Consider the following 20,418-nt stretch of genomic DNA (forward strand, 5'->3'; position numbering starts at 1 on the left):
ATGCCCATTCTAAATCTCCTAATTATTGCTTTTTGCGTGTCATTGGTTGTGCTTATTTTCCGTATCTTCATCCTCATAATATATGATAGTAAATTTAATTATCATTCTAAAAACTATGTTATTCTAGGAAATTATTAAATCATAAAGGGTATCGTTTTTTGGATTTTTCAAGTGGTTGTGTGTTGTTAATCTCGTCATGTTACTTTTGATGAAAAAAATTTTCCCTTCAGAGAGATCGTCGTAGCTTGGTCCACGGGGGCGTCTATCACTGAACCTGTTCTCGAGTTCTATGATGTTTTGTGCCCATCTATTTCTCATTCTTTTTAACCCAATATAGGTCATTTGCTAGGCCCATCTCCAATAGTTCAGCCCACTGCTTCTAATACTCTATGCCTGCTCATAATTCCCATGAACCTGTTGTCCTCTAATGTCGCTCTAGGCCCCACTCGCGCCTCCCCTTTGCAACTGGCTCCATCACCATGCAACCCCACTTCCCATTAATCAAACCCATCAAGCCTAATTTCTAGTCCAGACCCAGTCTGTCAACCAGCCCAGGTCAATCCTATCTTTTACGAGTCTTCTTCCTCCGGTTCATCTAATCCAACCGATTCACTCTCTTCTAGTCCTCTTAATTCTCCACAATCAGGTCTTACCACCAACATTCACCCCATGACAACATGTGGCAAGGCTGACGGGATTGCACCCAGACCCCACCCTGGAACCCAAGGGAATCCTGTAGGATCTAACACCAATGGGGCATCGGGCCGACCCATTCTATGAAACTGTACATTTTTCTTAGAATCAAAAACTAAGGAACATTCTAACAAAATTTCGGCAAAGTCTCCCTTAAAAGTTTGATTATTCCGACCTGTAAAAAGTGAAGAAAACACTTCTATACAACATTAGCCACCCCAACCACAACCAAAGGGCTTCAGACAAAGAAAAAAAAATAATACATTACAGTCATAATACCCTAGCTAGCAAGGTTTATCAGAGCCACAACTAACAAATTTACAATAAAAATAAGTTGGTTAGCAAAAGGCAAACATTATTCCTACAATGTCCACAGGATGAATGGAAGGATTCCTCGATGTATACGGCTCGACCTCAACCACCGCTACTACCTAGGGAGAAAGTCAAAACAAAACAGACAAAATGTGAGAAAAAATCTCAGTGAGTGGACATAAAATAAATTTAAAACGGAAACCTTTCGTAAACCTATTTTACAAATCAAACCATTCTTTCTCAAACAGACTTGGTTTTGAAATCCCTTAGTTTTAAAACCCTTTCGCAAACCTTTGTGAACAAATGGTGTAATGTCAAAAACTAGATATATAATTTATATTAAATCAAGTATGCTCAATGTTCCATGAAATTTAAGTAAATCACAAATGCACATATTTAGTATAATTTGAAGTAAATCCATATACGCTCAGTAATAACAACTCACACCAAATTAGATACCCAAGGGGGTAAACTGTCATACGAGCCCGAGTGATCTTAAGGTACTCGCAGAGCCAGGATAACTGTCATACATGTGCAGAGCCTTTGCACTATCATATACATGCACAGTCCTCAACCATCATACATGCACCCAGTGGGGCTAATTGAGACCACTGTGCATACACCACCGAGAAATCTCCAAGCGAGCATAGAACTGGTCTAATAAAAGGGAGGGTACTGACAAGGTGGTTTAAAACCACTTTCCATAACCAAAACATATATATAAACCACATATCAAATCCTTTCATGAATACATCCTTACTCCAAACCATAGAATCTCAATACATGAAGTTTCTAGTTTCCACCACAAACTTTAATAGAAACATTTCATTTTATCCAAAAGCCTAAAACAAAATTTTTCGAATATAAATGAAGTTCCTCAAATGAATTAAAACATGCTCTCCAATGGAATAAACCCATCATGATAAATGAATTATAGTTTCTAATCAAATTCCTCAAATCATTATGTAAAACTTATTTAAATCATCTTGCATAAACCATAAATATCAATTTAAGCTTATGGAATGAAGATTTTTGAAAATCAAAGTCCAACTCACAAATTATTATTTTTAAATCAAAACTCAAGATAACCAATATAAGTTAAATCGTAAATTCAAGAAAAACATTTTCAAAATAAAAGTCCAACTCACAGTGAGAAACCTAGCTTTGATCATCCGCCGGATTGTCTCGAGCCTCGATAAAGTTGCCTATAAAATAAAACAATGAAATATGGGATTAGACTCAAATAAAAGACATTTCAAAGTGCGTGTGTGAAGCCTAGACGTCTCACCCAACTCTTATATCTCACCACGGTTAACCCCATACTTCTCTTAAGACCCATAAACACTATAATTCACTTCGAGTCCTCCCCAGCTCAAATCCAACGTCACCCACACTCTCTATCTCTAATCCAACATAAACCCAAATGGAACCTATGTATGGCCTACCTCGATCGAAAATTCGTTCGTGAGTTGTCCGTGAGTTGTTTTGATATCGAAAAAGTGTTCGATCATGGTCCAATTCTCCTTTCAGATCACCTCTAACCTATCCAAAATTGACAAAAAAATCAAAATGGGTCTCAAAATGACACTAGGTAATTGAAATGACAGCTGGGTGGTCGAAACCACCCTAATACCAAACTCATCCAAATCTCAAAATTTCATAAAATTTCTTGTTAGGATTGACATTTGAGGGTTCCTTAGGGTGGAAATTGTCCAAAACCACCTAAGGAAATCCTCCATAGCCAGCAACAAGGAAGACCCGAAATGGGTCTATGCCCAAGAATTTGAAATTGTGAAAACTCATATTAAAGTCAACAAAAACTTAGGGGTTTCAAAGCCCATGAAAAAGGGAGAAAAACCCACCAAGAATCGGGTCAATTCGACGCTGGAGTTGGCCGGAATCAGCGAAGAAGAGGCTGTGGATCCGCGAGCTTCTTCGAGTTGATCCGTTATCTGTGGTGGCTAGCTAGCGAAGGGAAGGCTAGCTGTACGTCGGCGCCAGCGAGAGGAGCACGCCGGTGGTTGTAGTTTGTTGCGAGGTGGCCGAACGACGAAGGACGGTGGCTGGATTTTGGGTTGCCCGCAGGTCTGCGCGTGACTCTCTGCTTTCTCTTTCCTCCTATCAGTGCTGTGCATGTGGCAGCTAGGGAGTGGCTGGTTTCTTTTTAAATTCTGGGCTTAAGTTACTAAAATGCCCCTAACTATACAAACGTCCATACATTCTTCCGCACCACTCCGATTCAAGGTCCGTTGTCACTCACGCATTCGTGAACTCAAGCTCTATCTAACCATTTAAAAATTATTAGTCCATAGTTTCTAATTTAAAATTCCCCCTTACTAATCCAAAACTAGCTTAAATAATTTAATTAAAATCAAAATTAACTTAAAGAATTAAATTTAAAAAAGAAAACTCGGGGTCGGGTGATTACAAAGGCAGACTAATTCAAGCCCAATCCTAAAAGGGCTACAGTTGCTATATCTGATAGAACCCAGTTCTTTTTCACAGACCCATAAGGATAAAGAATGGAGATAGGCTATGTGTGAAGAATTTAACGCTCCCCAAAAAGTTGGTATGTGGACTCATGTTCCTCCAAAGCCTCACATGAATATCTTGCCAAATAAATGGGTTTCCAGGATTAGGATTAAGAGGTGGTCTGATGGATCTATTGAGCGGTACAAGGCCCATCTAGTGGAAAATGATTTTCTTCGACAAGAAGACGTTGACTATGGTGAGACTTTTAGTCCTATTATTAAATATACTACCATATGTATTATTCTTGTTATTGATGTCAATCTTGTTTGGCCTATTAAACAGTTGGATGTTAAGAATGCCTTTTTGCAAGGATATTTAAATGAAGATGTTGTTTACATGTGGCAATCTCGTGGTTTTGTGGATCCTTAGTTTCCATGTTATGTTTGTAAGCTTCGTAAATCTTTATATGGGCCAAAGCAAGCTCACAAGGCCTGGTTCTCTTGTTTTTCCTCTTATTTGGAAGAATTGTGCTTTCTTCCTTCTCAGGCTAGCACCTCCTTCTTTACTTTCCATCAAGGCCGGATTACTATTTTTCTACTTATTTATGTTGATGATGTCTTGGTTACTAGTGGTGATTTATCTACTATTAATTGGATTATTAAGGAACTTGGCAAGCTTTTCTCCATGAAAGATTTGGGCTCCCTTCATTGTTTTTTGGGCATTGAAGCCCAACATATTTCTCAAGGCCTTTTTCTCTCCGAACAGAAGTATACTACTAATTTATTGGCACGTACTGACATGTTATTTTCCAAGCCTGTTCTTTCTCCTACAGGTAGTCGGCGCCTTAGTCTCCTTGATGGTGATCCTCTTGATGATCCATTCATGTATCGAAGTATTGTGGGTGCCTTGCAGTATCTTACACTTACCAGGCCTGATATTGCTTATGCTGTCAATCAAGCATATCAGTTTCTTCATTCTCCTACTTCTATACATTGGGCGGCAGTCAAGCGCATATTGAGATATCTTAAATCTATTCACTCTCATGGTCTTATCTATAAATTAACCTAGTTCTTTTCGTAGTAATGCCTTTTGTGATGCTGATTATGCTGGTGATCCTGATGATCGTATTTCAACTAGTGGTTATTGTATGTATCTTGGTCCTAATCTTGTTTCTTGGATTTCTAAGAAATAGAGGGGTGTGTCACGTTCTAGTAATAAGGTAGAGTATCATCAATTAGCTTATACATCCGCCTCCATTTCTTGGATCAGGGCAATATTTCAAGATTTGCATCTTAATCTCTATGTTCCTTCAGTATGGTGTGATAATATTAGTGCAATATCTTTGGCTTCTAATTCAGTTTTTCATACTCGTACTAGGCATGTGGAGGTTGATTATCATTATATTCGTGAGAAGGTTGTTCATGGTGATGTTCCATACATATGTATTGAAGATCAACTAGCGGATATCTTGACTAAGGGTTTATCTTCTACGAGCTTCCTGCAAATTGTTTCCAAGTTTCCGGTGACTACCTCCCCGTTCAGCTTGCGGGGGCGTGTAAGTCAACCTAATCAAAACCGTAGTCAAAGTTGGGTTCTTTGTTCTCCAAGCCTGCCGTATAATCCAAGTCAAGATCCTTAAGATACCTCTCTTGTTTCCCAAGTTACGTAGGATGCCTAATTATCCAAGGTTACTTGGTTGTTAAGTCATGTAATTACTTGTGAATTCAATCCCCTATAAACTTGTATCACTATATATATGAATGAAATACACACTCCTTATATCTTTTGAGGAATTCATAATCAATATTGTTTGAGACACCACCTCCAATAGACAACTGGAATCCAACTTTGAGAGCATATAATTTAGTAGCAAGAACATAAATATTTGGCTCTTATTGGACAAAGGATAAAAATAGTGTTTGCCTCAAAGTCTCTATGGCCACATGTCGTTTAGGTCGCGGATCAAGGAAACCACATCCTTTAAATTTGAGTTGGGCATGCCAGTACACTGCCAAGAGGTCGAGTGTACAAGTGATGATATTGCACAAAACTGACTTCCGGTCAGGCGACCATGGACCGAGGAAGGAACACCTCTCGGTCGCAAAGGTTCTGATGCCTTGGTTGCAAGGACTTAGGGTAGTGTGGCCGGGGTTGGTGTGATTGTGATACAGTAAGTGAATGTGAATGTACGAGTAATGGGCGCAAAATCAAAATCAAGCAAATAGCAATTAACTGCATGTACAGATAGAATAGATATTCATGGATAGACAGACATTCCATTGATTCTTAGTTTTGGGGCTGAAAAAGCTCGTCGATCCAAATGAATCATTCTTCTGGTCTCTATTAGCCCCCCGCCCCAAAACTGACCCACAGCATAGCACCCATTCGCCGCGCGGGAAGGCAACGAAGTTCAGTTCATGAGACCGCGGCGGATACCTTCGACTTAGATCAAAATAGCATAATTCGTTTAGCTGATTAAAAAAAGAAATAGCGTATGAAATACGCCCAAAGACTCCCATGCCAACCCTAAACCCTAAACCTTAAACGAAATCAAAACACAAGCAAATCTTCAGTATTAATGGTAACAATACGAGTATGAACTATAAAACGCATAATCTAAAACTACTTTAATCTAAGAAAGAAATAAACCTACTTATGCAAGAAGTAAAGAACAGGACAATAAATCTAAACTATCAATATGCGAATCAAATAAACATACTCATATTAATTTCAATAAAAACCGAAGAAAACAAGGGTTTTGATCATAAGTTCTTGAGAGAAACCATAAAATTTTCTCAAGAACGCCTAAAAACTGAAAAGAGATTAAAAGAACATAGTAACAACCTATAAAAGTCCGAAAACTAGGGCTCTTGATGCTTGTGATCTTTGGGATTTTTCTGGGGGTCAAGGTTGTGTTCTTGGTGACTCAAGGCCTCTATTTATAGTGGTAGAACCTTGACGGGAGCCTTGGATCCCAAGAGTCATGATTCTTCAAAGAGTTGTAACTGCCAAGAATCTTGAATGGTTAAGACTCTTGATTTTCTGAAGATTCTTCGGTTCCTTGTTCTAGTGGGACTTGCCTCCTTTGATCTGATCCTCGTGACTGGGCTTAGCCTGCTGGTCTGTTGTTGGGCTCGACCCATAAGTTGGTCACTTCGCTTTATCTGGGCTTGTCTTCAGACGACCCATTAATATCTTGTTGTACTTGGTTCATTTCTTTCTAATAAATGGGCCTACTGTGCACATGGCCCAACTAATTTCTGAAAAGCCTGGCCCATTTGAAAAATGCGAATTTTAAGCCCAAACAGATAGTATAAGGCTTGATCCTGAATTTTGGTGTAACCAAACTAATACATTAAATAGTGAATTAGAAGTAAGTACAATTTTGGAGGGTCATTCAGACTAAAACCATATAGAAATTTAGATTTGTACTTAAATCCAATTTTTTCAGCTAAGGTCCAAAAAATGAATTTTTTATTTTTTTATTTTTTTGACTCATATTATCTCTTAAAATTAAGATAATTAATTAATATGAATTAAATTTAAAAATTATGAAAGTTAATATCCGTTAGGACATTTTTTAATTAAAACATTCAAGATTATCTAGTTTTAATGTTTTATAAAATTATAATTTAAAATAATAAAACATAATATTCGTTTAAATTATAAAAATATAAAAAAAATGTGTTAACCCATAAAATGAAAAATAATAAAAAAAGTAACAAAAAAAGTATATATAGGTACAATTGAAATTGTACCAATACCTAGGTTTATATTGTCGATCCTATTAGACTCTCAAGAACTTCCGTTCGATCCACTGTCCTTCGGTGTCAAGAGTAGGGCTTTCGGGGTTACTGTTTTCGTGGGCGCTGTAATTCTTAGTTTGTCTCTCTCCGAGTCCGTTTGTCATCTCGGATTCAGTGCAGTTTAAGTTCTTTGTACTTTCTTATTCTTATATTGTCTTGGTTTCTGTTAATGTTGAGCTGATAAGATGAAACAGCGGACTTAGGGGTCGTCCAAATCTTCTGAGGGCACCAGTGGACTTGGGACAACTAGAGGAAGCCATCCATGACGGTCTGACACCTCTTCGTCACCGGAACTGGCGGATCTCCGGCAAGGGAGCTCGGGTCTGCCTAGACTCGATCCGGCGTGGACGCTAGCTTTCATGGCGAGTGGAATACAGGGGGAAGAAGAGGGAGGAGAGACGAGAAGATCGGGACCGATATCGCCGGCAATCGTAGCCGGACGACGGAGCACGCACCGGCGACAGCCACGCGGAGAGAGAGAGTGTGTGTGTGTGTGTACAGAACTCGAAGAGAGAGAGAGGAGTGTGTGTGGTGTGTGTACAGAACTCGAAGAGAGAGAGAGAGTCTGAGTGAGTTGAGTGATTCTGAGTGAGTTGAGTGATTCTAACCCCCTATTGTGTTATAATCAATGGGAGAGATTAAAAAAGGGTAAAACTGGAACATTAAAAAAATAGGGGTCAAACTATTAGTTGACTAGGGGGTTTTGGGAGAGATTAAATGTCCAATAGGAGTTGGGAAATAGTTTTATTAAGGGTGGAGGTTTATAAATTAACCAAGTTCAAACTTGGGGGTTTTAAATAGTTTACTACAATATTTTTAGACCTTAGTCAAAAATAAAAAAATATTAAGATATTAATCTAAAAAATGAAAGAAAATTAAACCGACTTGTGAAGTACCCTATATTAAAATGCACAACCAAAACAACACAATCCTATCAAATTTTGTTAGTAACACCTATTAACACGACGACAAAATTAGATGTCCATGTAATTATGTAACTTTCAACTTCCTGTATAAGTCAAAAAAAAAAAATGGTGGTCTGGGCTTTAGAGAGCTGGTTTGCTTCAATCAAGCTGTTATCGCTAAACAAGGCTGGCGTCTACTTCAGAATCCAAATTCTCTAGTTAGTAGAGTTATGGTGGGCAGAGGTTTGCTGGAGAATTTTACAAAGGCTAGTTGTCAATTTCGACGGCGTGAAATAAGTGTTGCCCATTCTTTAGCTAAATTTGCTTTAGCAAATCATGGTGGTAATATTTTGTACATGTAAATTATGCCCATTAGATGTGGCTTCCGGCCCGCAGTGGCTCGGTTCAATCTTGTATAAGGATTCTCAATCTTGAATAACAATTCTCATGCTTTTCTCAGAAAAAAGAAAAAAGAGACAACTTTAATACGATTGTTTTCTATTTCAATAATTATACCTGCAGACCAATTATGTACACCTATGTGATTATATCAAATTAAGTCCAATACGTGTCTACATTTATTAATTAAATAATAATGTAAAATAATCACAATATAATACTTATACACGGATTATACACAACCCCAAAATAAAAATATATATATTATAGGCAATTCCTTACTCGAAGATTGTTTGTTATCCTTTGTGCCGGATATACCTTAATTGTTTTTTTCGCCAATGATATACCTTAATTGTTAAGTCTTAGTTAACCACTAAAACAATAGTTGAAACAGTTAGCTTACAACCGGCCAAAAAAAAAAAAAAAAAGAGTAAACTTCATTTTAGTACCTCAATTATGCACTGATTTTCAATTTAGTACCCCAACTTTAAAAATTTGACAAAAAGTACCTCAACTTTCATTTTGTATCAAAATAGTACCTCCGTTAGTTTTTCTGTCAAATAAACCGTTATCTGCTGACGTGGCAGAGGTATTTTCATCTTTTTTCATACATTTAAAATATAATAATATTTTTAAAATTTTTTGAATAAAAAAAAATTCTTGAAAAAATTAAAACTTTAAAAATTTTAAAATTTTTTTGGGGCCCTCCCCTCCCCAGCTTGCCCCCCCTCCCTACCCGACCCGCCCTGCCCTCCCCCCTCCCCTAGCCAGCCCCCACCCCTCCCTTCCCCAGCCCGCCCCCCTCCCTGCCCGACCCGCCCCCTGCCCTCCCCCCTCCCCACCCCCACCCCTCCCCCTCTCCCTGCCCGACCCACCTCTCCCCCCACCAGTCCCGTCGCACCCCCTCCCCCCAGCCCCAGCGCCGTTGCACCCCCAGCCCCCCTCGCATCCCCCTCCCCCCAGCCTCAGCCCCGTCCGTACCCCCCAGCCCCAAACCCCCGTCGCACACCCTCCCCCCCAGCCCCAGCCCCTCCCCCTCCCCTCCCCTCCCTTCCCCGCCCCCACCCAGCCCTTCCCCAGCCCTCCCCCAGCCATCCTTCCCCCTCTCCCTGCCCGACCATCCCAGTCCCATCGCCCCTCACCCCCCGTTACCCAACCCCAACCCCAACCCAGCCCCCCCGACCCTCCCTGCCTATCTCCCCCAAAAAAATTTTAAATTTTTTAAAGTTTTAATTTTTTTTTAAGAATTTTTTTTATTCAAAAAATTTTAAAAATATTATTATATTTTAAATGTAGAGAAAAAGACGAAAATACCCCTGCCATGTCAGCAGATAACGGTTTATTTGACAGAAAAACTAACGGAAGTACTATTTTGACACAAAATGAAAGTTGAAGTACTTTTTGTCAAATTTTTAAAGTTGAGGTACTAAATTAAAAATCAATGCATAATTGAGGTACTAAAAAAAAGTTTACTAAAAAATAAACAATTAGCTTACAAGTTTTTGTTCAAGTGGCATGGGATAGTGGGACAAGAGTAGAATTCTCAAGATCTGTTGTCCACGTGTCCTGTATGCCATATTTCAATAAATTTACCTTTATGGGCTATTACCTTTTTTAATTTGCTTCAAATTAAGATTTTCGTTATTTTTATTTGGTTAAAGTTCGCTTTTAGTCTTTGTTTGAGTTAAATTTTATTTTAATCCCTGTAATTCTAATCGTTATAGTTTTAATCTTTGTAGTTTAAGTTATGTTTTACTTTAATCCCTGTAGTTTTAATTGTTATAATTTTGGTCTTTATAATTTGAGTTAGGTGTCATTTTTTGTCTTTGTAGTTTGAGGTATGTTTCACTTTAATCCTGTAATTTGATAAACGAAAATGTATAATATGTCTTTAAATTGCAACAATTGAAACTACAAGGATTAAAGTGAAATCTAACTCAAATTATAAGGACCAAAATTATAACAATTAAAACCACAGGACTAAAGTGAAATCTAATTCAAACTACAAGAACTATAGAATCTAAATCATAACAATTAAAACCACATGACTAAAGTGAAATCTAATTCAAACTACAAGAACTATAGAATCTAAATTATAACAATTAAAACCACAGGACTAAAGTGAAATCTAACTCAAACTACAAGGACCAAAATTAAAACAATTGAAACTACAGAGATCAAAGTAAAACCTAACTCAAACTACATGGACCAAAACCAAACTTTGGTATTTTTATTTTTATTAAAAAGAGGGGAAATCCAACTTAAGTGAACAAGCAATTCAATAATCTTTCCGACTAGACTATCTAATAATTACAAATTTACACTTATGTTACCGTTTACCAAATGGTATAAACATATAAACTGATTTAGCTTTTATCCTAATTAGGCATAATTTATTTCCAACTACTAAAATGATAACATTAGACTTAGACTTAGTAGGTCGATCTCCAAAGCTAGCAACAGCACGTCAATGCCACAGTGCTTAATTAATTAATTAATTAATTACTGTAGCAGTAGGATATGGATATATTATTAGAGTAATGATGACAATGGCACTACTTTTCTTTTATTTCAATTTCTTTTTTAATTTTTAATTTTCTTGTCTTTTCAAAATGACATCACCAGGCCAAGTCAAGCTCAGGCAGCTATCTCATGCACCGGAAATATATTAGTATATATATTTGAAACTTGCTTCACACACACAAAGTCTTCCAGCTGGGAATTAATTAAGAAAAAGCAGAGGAAAATTAACCATGGGCAGTGTAACTGAAGATGAACTGGTACAAATGGTGAGAGACTTCATCGAATCATCAGAGTCATCAGCTCCACCCAGTCACGCACTATCATCATCTTCAAATCCCATTCATCAATCAAAATATCTCACTTTGCAGGTCTTTCTTCTTTTGCTACTTCTTGTCTTGTCCTTGTTTCTTTTTCTTAATTTTAATTTGCTACATGTGGATGAGTATTTTTCTTTTTGTTAATTGGTTTTTGATTTTTGCTTTTTGGCCATTGGTTTTTTATTATTTGATTAGGGTATAATATGGAGGGCAACAGATCTTGAGATTGAGATTCTTGAGAAAATATTGATGTATGTGAGGAACATGGGGACTCATGTGGTAGAACCTAACAATCTGAAAAACAAATGGGTGGTGATGAGACTAAAAATGGATGGTTATGAAGCCTCTCTTTGCAAAACTTCATGGGTTTCTTCTTTTAGTCTCCCCAAAGGTACTCTCACTCTCTCTCTCTCACACTCTATTTCTCAATATTAATTTCTTCTTACTTTCTTGAGTACCCATTAATTTCTGATTTTGATGGGTTAGTTTTCTTGTTTTCAAGCTTGTGACTATACAGGTGGGTATGAGTATGTTGATGTTATGATGAAGGAAAATACCAATATTATTAATGGTACGGACAAAGCGACAAGGCTTATAGTAGACATGGATTTTAGGTCACAATTTGAGCTCGCAAGACCCACACCAAGCTACAAAGTGCTCAAAGACACTCTTCCAACCATCTTTGTTGGGACTGAAGAGAAGCTTCACAAAATAATCTCTCTGCTTTGCTCAGCTGCCGAACAGTCTCTCAAGGAGATGGGCCTCCATGTTCCTCCTTGGAGAAAAGCCAGGTACATGCAATCCAAGTGGCTCTCCAAAGACTGCAAGAAACTCTCAGTCTCACCCAACAATATTATGGAACTGGGTTTGGGCAATATGTAAAAGTGAAGCTGCAAATGTGAAACTCATTTTAATATGATCCTGCAAAATTAGTAAATGGGTAGTTTTAATTTTGAAGCTCCAGAGAATTAGAGGTGCAAAAATGGTGATCTTTAAGTACAATAACATTTTGCTTTCCATTTTGTTCCCCCATTTTCTTTTGAAACTTTAGGTCAATTTTGTTAAGGCAGACCTCAAAGTTCTGTATCTTTGAACCAGATGTTTTTGTATGGTCTATGAGCTATTATATACTAGTATTTTGGTCATAATTGCTCCAAGTCTTGAAACTGTTCTGAAGCAGCCGAATTAATGTAGACAGCATTTTGTGTTGTCTTAATTTTTAAGTTTTGCTTTTCCATTGGGGAATAGAAAATCAGAGGGTGGTTCCATTGGGAAAAACACTACTGCGCAGTCTGCGATAATCGAATTCATTCAGTAAATTTTCAATTTTGTTCACTTAATGATGATATGATTGTGGTAGTGTTTTATTTATTTAAGATCTACTGGGTCTACTTTGAAATTTATTTATTAAGTAAGATGTTGAAATGATATATAAAAAAATTATTTGAACAGTTTTGATGAATTAAATTTATTTGCGGAATTATGTTAAGCACAAACTAAATGATGTAGTATTTCATATACTGAGTTCATCTCGACTTTTATTTATTACTAATAATTAATTAAGATTTTAATTTTCAATCAATTTTTTTAAAAAAAGTAATAATACGAGTGAACAGCTTCATTGATAGAGTTTTACATTGGAACTTCGATGTAATTGAGCGCCCTTCCCTATTTTTGTGATAGCCTGGACAAGTGTAATAAGCAAAGATTAGGAAGCTGCATTAATAGGACTTTAAAATAAGGTAAGAGTCTGATCCAATGCGAAATTCATGGTAAACATAAAATAAAAAATAAAAATAAAAGTAGCAATCGGCCAATGACATTTGTGACAATAAGACAAGAGGGGGGAGACCAATGACATTTGTGACAATAAGACGAGGGAGAGACTTGGGTTCCAAGTCAATAAAAGCCAATATGGTATTGCATTGCAATGAAATTTGAAGTGTTTGGTAAAAATATTACAAGAAATTTATTTTGAAAATAGGAGTTTGGGAAAACCATTTTTGGGATTGAGAAAAAGCAACTAGAGGGGTGGCAACTGTATAGGAAAGCATATATATTTTTTTTTTTGGCCAATGTATAGGAAAGCATATATGACTACTAATATACCTTCACTCGATTTATGAAATGACAACCCCTACCTCTCATGAATGGTATGAATGGATAATATCTAATTAGATACCGCGTCAATGTTAGTTTTTATCTCTTTTCCAACAAAAAATAAAAAGTTATGATACCACTTCTAAATTCGAATAAGTCATAAAATCATGTCTAATATTTCTACTCATGAAATGATATAAAATTTGAATAAAATTCTTTCATATTTTGTTAAAAATAAAAAAAATAAAAAAATGTATCCCTAGTCCCTACTTACCCATTCCTAATTGACTATACCTAAAATAAATATCTACTATCACAAAGGGAAGTCTTTCATGTCATAAGGCTTCATCAAAATACAAGGAATCATAATTATTCTTTAATTAATAAAATACAATGACAAAAAATATTAATTTAAAATGAGTTTTATGTAACTACAAAAAAAAAAAATCATAAATAAAGTTAGAAAAACAAGTTAAAGCACTATTGTTTTAGCAAATAGAAAAGTAAAAAGCACTTTCAACATTATGTTTATTTTGATCATTATACATAGCCACAACACTTCTATATCAAAATTTATCAAACATTTTAATGTTGTTTTTAACCCTCACAATACTTTTAAAAACACAATTTATTAACATAATTTATCAAACACTAACTTTAACTCACCACACAATAGTGTAGTGATATGTTTGACTTTTTACCCATTCATTATTGAAAGGAAGACAGAGAATAAAATGCATATATAATAAGAATCTTCTACTTATATATTTGTATGCCTATCCACATTGAAAAAGTTACATGAGGTAGGGTCAACTAGGAAGAAAACGTTTTCTTTTTTCGGGCCCAAGGCCCTCCTCTGTACGGAAAAAAAAAAAAAAAAAAAAACTAGGAAGAAAATGCCATCAAGCAGAGTGAAGATGAAAGTAAATAATAGAGGAGAGCTTTGAGGGACCCTGGCTTCAACAAATTTTCTTTATAATATTTCAGTTTATTTTACTTCACAAGCCTTTACTTTAATTGCTTACAAGTTACAACTAAACAAAAAAATATATTAATTAATTATTTATCAAATAAAATGATTATTAATTATATAAAATTATGTCTGGATGTGTGGTTGACAGTGGTTCGGATTATCAATTTGAAAATATAGCAATTTACTGTTTGATTAAAAATATTTATTTATCTGTATATACGATAGAGAAAACTCGTCAATGGCTTATGCACTTTATTCAACTATTAATAAACAGTTAAACACTTATCCAAATTCCAAACTAATGATGAATAAATCATGCTTTGTAGTTTTTCTTAATTAAGTTTTCCTTAGAACATGAATATGATCAATAACAAGCATATATATAGAGTTTTTGTTTTATAAATCATATATATATATTCATTAGAAGAATTAATTATTAATTTTTTATATGCCTCCTGAGATAGCTGAGGATTAATAATTTTTTTTTTTTTCTAAATTCTCATGGACAATTAATGATCTTCAGGAGAAGCTCCCTGGGGCCTAGGGAGTGAACCTCTGGGAAAAGGTAAACCCTGCTAAAAGGTGATACTCCTCTCCCATTACACAATCAGGATTAATCTCGTTATATATATATATAATGCTTTGAACTTCTTAGTTCTAATAATATATATTTATTGTATGTGTATTATTTGATTAATATATATTATTAGAACTAAGAAGTTTAAAGGATATCTAAGTTAAAGCGAGATTAATTCTAGTTGTATAATGGTATTAGGACGAGAGTATAGGGTTAAGTAGAATGGCCGGTTTAATTAGATCTTTGTTCAAGAAAACCGACAATAATAAGGTAAGGAGAGTAAATAATTCTGAACACGTAATGATCCACAAATCCAATGTTGAGAAACAGTTACATAATTGGAAGTTTGGAACATTCCAAAGAGTACAAAATTTGCTCACCACCTCTAAAAACGAGGTGAACATCACTATTTTATCTATAGGATGACATGTGTCCTCTAAACTAACTCTAGTTAATAATTTTAAATTAATAAATTTTAATATAATAATGAAGTGAGAGAAAATCACTTTTTTTTTTTTTTTTCCAAAACTTACTTGCCTTTTTCAATTCTCACGCTCTCTCTCCTCTTTATTTTATTTTCCTGATTTTGCTTCTTATTTTTTTGTTTTTCTCTTTTATTCCTGTATGCACTTTTTTCTTTACATTGCACTCTTCGGCCCCGTTTGGGATTACGGTGGAAGACCCAAAAGCTGCTGTGGATGACAATTCTTAATCACCTACAACAGTTTTGGTGTTTGGTAAAAAAAATAAAAAACTGTTTTCCCCCACAATTCTCAACTCTCCACAACAAAAACAGAAAGCAGGTTTCTAGGTGCTTTTAAAAGCTGCAGTGAATCACAACAACAAAGAATATTTTATTTTACCCATAACACCCTTATTGATTTCTATAATTTTTATTTGTTTATTTTAAACTAAAAAAATATGTCAATTATTAGTTATATTTTATATTGTGATAATTAATTATGATATTTTATTTGTACGATTAAAATTATAATATACTTAAAAAAAATAATAGGAATACTTATTTAATAATGTTGTTCTTAAAAAATTAATGCTAATAAAAATTTGTAGCCACAAATTTAAAAAATAAGTAAAAAAACATTTTAGTTTTACCAAACAAATAAGTGAAAGACACTTTCAGCATTATGTCTATTTTAGTAATTATACACAGTCACAGCACTTTTACATTAACATTTACCAAACACTTTGATACTATTTTTTACACTTACAACACTTTTGAAAACATAGTTTACCAAACACTCAACTGCTTTACTTTACAGCTGACTTTACTTCACAGCTGTTTTTTCTCACAACAATACCAAACTAGCCCTACGTCACATTACCCTATTACACCATTTTTTTATTTATTCACTCTATACTATCTTTCATCACACATTTGAAAGAAATTCCCAGAACTTTTTATACTCATTATTCCAATTGAATACCTCTTTTGAGCATGTAATAATTGAAGACCTCATTTTAAATCTAAAGCAATCAAAGACCTCATTTTTATACTTATTATTCCATAATTTATTTTAAGCTAATTGTTCATTCAAAATTATAACATAATAAATTATTTTAGTCTGCTTTAAATTCTTAATTTTGAATGAAAAAACTACATGAGGTCTCCATAGGCTTCTTACATGAAGCCCAATATATCATAATTTTACAAAACCCATAATACTATCGACCCAAAAACATTGATGTTGCAATGCAACACAGCTATGCTAAAGTTAACATATCGGAAATTATGTGTAAAGGACATTTACAACTCTTCTCTTCAAACACTGCATCAAATTGAACCTGAAAAATTTAACTGACGAGATGATCCTTGAGTTGTTGGTTGAGTGCTTGTACTTACTTGCCTATCAAATTTATGATCACATATTTATTGATCATTTAATCAAATTAATTAATTTTGGCCAAAAAAATAAATCAAATTAATTAATATTTGAAATAAACTAGTAGGTAGACGACCAAACTTGTTTTTCCTGAAGAAGATGAAAGTTGAAAAGACATAGGGTGTCAAACAAGAAAAAAAAAGATTTACAAAAAATAAAGAAAAATAAAATAAAGGAGAGAGAGCGTGAGAATTAAAAAAGGCAAGTAAGTTTTGGAAGAAAGAGATTTTCTCTCACCTCCTTATTATATCAAAATTTATTAATTCAAAAATTGTTAAGTAGAGTTAATTTAGAGGATTTTTTGATGCTCACCACTTTTAGAGGTGGTGAGCAAATTTGCACTCCATTCCAAAGGTCCCAAAAAGAAACTTTTGGAGTGGAGGAGTGATTATGCAATTAAAACTGTAGAAAAAAAAAAAAGTTTCAACAATAAAATCACAAAATAATCTGGAGTTATTAACTTGTATATAATAGAAGAACATAAAAAGAGAGGATGTAATTACGTACCTTCATTTAAGATTAAGGCTCCGTTTGGGATTGCGGTGGAAGACCCAAAAGTTGCTGTGAATGACAATTCTCAATCACCTACAGCAGTTTTGGTGTTTGGTAAAAAAAATTAAAAACTGTTTTTCCCCACAATTCTCAACTCCCCACAATAAAAACAGAAAGTAGGTTTCTAGGTGCTTTTAAAAACTGCAGTGAATCACAGCAACAATGAATATTTTATTTTACCCATAATATCCTCATTGATTTCTATATTTTTAATTTGTTTATTTTAAATTAAAAAATATGTCTATTGTTAGTTATATTTTATATTGTGATAATTAATTATAATATTTTATTTGCAAGATTAAAAGTGGTTGTATTCTCACTCTCTTTTTTATTTTTTCACTCATATTTTATTTAAAAAAATAATAACAAATTTATTTTTTTATAAAATGACCTCTAAGGACTTAATTAAAAAATAAATCTGCTTTACTTACTTCCTTACAATAATCTAAACTCAACAAATTTTAAAATATTTTTTTCTCATTTTCTCATATTATTATTTTTTTGATTATACTATTTTTGAGTGATAAACAATCAAATCGATGTTGGTGAATTCACGTAATAAAAAGGTAAGAAAAAAAATTATTTTTTGTGTGAAGCTTTCAAGTTTATTTTGGTAGGACAACCCATGATGTTCCAGTCTTGGGTGGAACCACCATGAAAGATCTCAGACAATCTTTCAATTCAATTCAAATTTAGGATGTATTGGTTCAATTCAATTGCACGATAATTACAAACAGTTCAAAAAAAAAAAAAAAAAAAGCCTGAAAAATGAGTTATTTACATTTTCTGAAGGGAGCGGCAGGGTATGCGCAAACGGAGCAGCGACTCTTCTGGAGGTGGAAGCTTCATTGCATGCACAACGTGTGGGTCTTGTTGTACAGAATGACTGAAGTCCCAAAGTATGTATGGAGCTGATTTAACAAACCAACTTACACTAGCTTTGTCGAGACCACCAATGCTAGTTTGTTGTTCAATCTATTTTTGCATCCGGCTAGAGGAGGACACAAGTTAAAAGTTGCCATTGAACATCCAGATATTGATGTTTCTGACAAACAAGCTCTTGATTCAGGATGCCAATCAGTGGATGTAATTACTGTTTACTACAGTATGGTGCATCATTTGTCTATTGAATTGCTATTCTCTATTTAGAATCATATAACTTGCATAGTGTATCTACCATTGACTTTGAATATTAATTATAAATCTTCTGCTGACTTTGACGTTCAAAAAAACAAACTGCACATTAAATAATACTAACCATGATGCAGTACAATCAACCAAAGCTTACAAGCGTAAACCTAAAAGAACAAGAACTATGGAATCCACCATGAAATTGAGAGAAAACCTCAACAATTAATTTGACAAAATAATAGAATAATCCGGCTAGCAATTGTAAAATTGCTTAAGTACGTTTAAAGAAACCCTAGGGCGCAAGCAACTAAGGGTGGGTGTCGGGCAGGTGGGTTGGGTGGGAGCCCAAAACATCTCCGACTAAACGGCTCGGATGTCAGTCGGGGACGGTCGGAAAATGGGTTGGTTGGGAAGGAGAAGCAAAAGCAGAAGAGAGAAGATGCCGAGAAGGAGAAAGTGGCTTGCCTGAAAAATGGTGGCTGGTGGAGGTGGTTCTTGTGCTGCAATGGTGAACGATGGTGGACGGTGACAGAAATGGAAGTGGTTGGTGGCAGAAATAGAGGTGATTGGTGGCGGAATGGAGGTAGACGATGACAGAAATGGAGGTGGTTGTAGACTTGCAGTGCCTGAGAAGATGGTGGCTGGAAGCTTGGAGGGCGGGCCGGCTTCGACGGTCGGTCGAAGGGGGCGGGCCAACATCGGCCCGTTAGTGATCAGATGGGTCGTCTTGCAGCTTGGCGGGTCGGTGGAGGCGGGCGGGCCAGGTTCGGACGGGTTGATGCCCAGGCCTACAAGCAACCTTATAATTAAGCCCACGGGTAATTACAAACCCAAATAAAATATAAACGAAAACAAATAAAATATCTAAAAGTTTAAAACGCAGTTTGACTCGTCTCGCGATTTCGGTCGATCGATAGGAACAACCGATCGTCAACCGACTTTTAACCAAAAATGCCACAACCGATCTAACCAACCGGTTCGATTCGGCTGATTATGGAGGTTTTCGGTGCAAAAATACTAGCCTTAATACTCTCTTAGGTATAATAGAATCGTCTTGTGTGAAGGACCCATATATTTTAATTATTATCCAAATTTCTCTGTGTCCCACTTAAATCCAAATATAATAAAAACTTTAACTTTGAACAGTAAGACTAAATGTTTTGATATGATTGAAGGATCACAAAATAGGGCTATAATCTATAGGATTTTCTTTAAGGTAATGCCAACTTTATGTCCAAATGAGCAAATAATGGATACTAAGGGGCATACCACTTTTCTACAAGCTAATTTAGCAAAAAAAAAAACTCATACAATGGTCCCTAGAATAATTAAGTGGGAACAAGTAAACCTTCCAGAACAATAGATATTTGTGGATAAATCTACATGGATTTAACGACCAATCACGACTGACACGTGACCAATCAGGTTTCACTAGTACTTTTGCTCTGACTTTTCGACGGTCAATTTGGTCGGACCTGGCCATCCACATCATCATGCCAACTCAGCAGTACAAGCACTGTTCATATCGAATTGGATCAGCTTTTACTTCAGGGTTACCCAAATCTGATCTGAACCAAACTAACATTGAGATCTAAGAACTTGAATGTTCATCTTTTCTTGAGCATATAAGTTTGGCTCAGCACCTAGTGGTCATCCTCTCAAAATTCAGTCGCAACCGATTTACACTTGAAAAGATCACTACACTGTATACCTGATCGGCTCAAACTAACTCATCCATGTTTGAGCCAATCACATAT

The 20,418-nt window shown here is 35.3% G+C and overlaps 1 protein-coding gene and 1 long non-coding RNA gene across 2 annotated transcripts; one reads left to right on the plus strand and one right to left on the minus strand.

Annotated features, from left to right (window-relative positions):
* Nucleotides 1–425: 425 nt before the first annotated feature.
* LOC147277831 (uncharacterized) lies at nucleotides 426–3,114 on the minus strand. Its single transcript, XR_015124044.1, has 3 exons — nucleotides 2,868–3,114; nucleotides 2,154–2,210; nucleotides 426–1,124 (listed from the first exon to the last, which is right to left on the minus strand). It is a non-coding gene; the product is annotated as an uncharacterized LOC147277831 (long non-coding RNA).
* Nucleotides 3,115–11,340: 8,226 nt separating this feature from the next.
* On the plus strand, nucleotides 11,341–12,309 carry LOC147277832 (transmembrane protein, putative (DUF506)). The gene is made up of 3 exons (XM_086255736.1): nucleotides 11,341–11,478; nucleotides 11,623–11,818; nucleotides 11,945–12,309. The coding sequence occupies exons 1-3, from the start codon at nucleotides 11,341–11,343 to the stop codon at nucleotides 12,307–12,309; spliced, it is 699 nt and encodes a 232-aa protein (XP_086111862.1).
* The last annotated feature ends 8,109 nt before the right edge of the window (nucleotides 12,310–20,418 follow it).

This window comes from Dryas octopetala, chromosome 8 (assembly GCF_963921425.1).
Source record: "Dryas octopetala chromosome 8, drDryOcto1.1, whole genome shotgun sequence".
Taxonomy (NCBI): Eukaryota; Viridiplantae; Streptophyta; class Magnoliopsida; order Rosales; family Rosaceae; genus Dryas; species Dryas octopetala.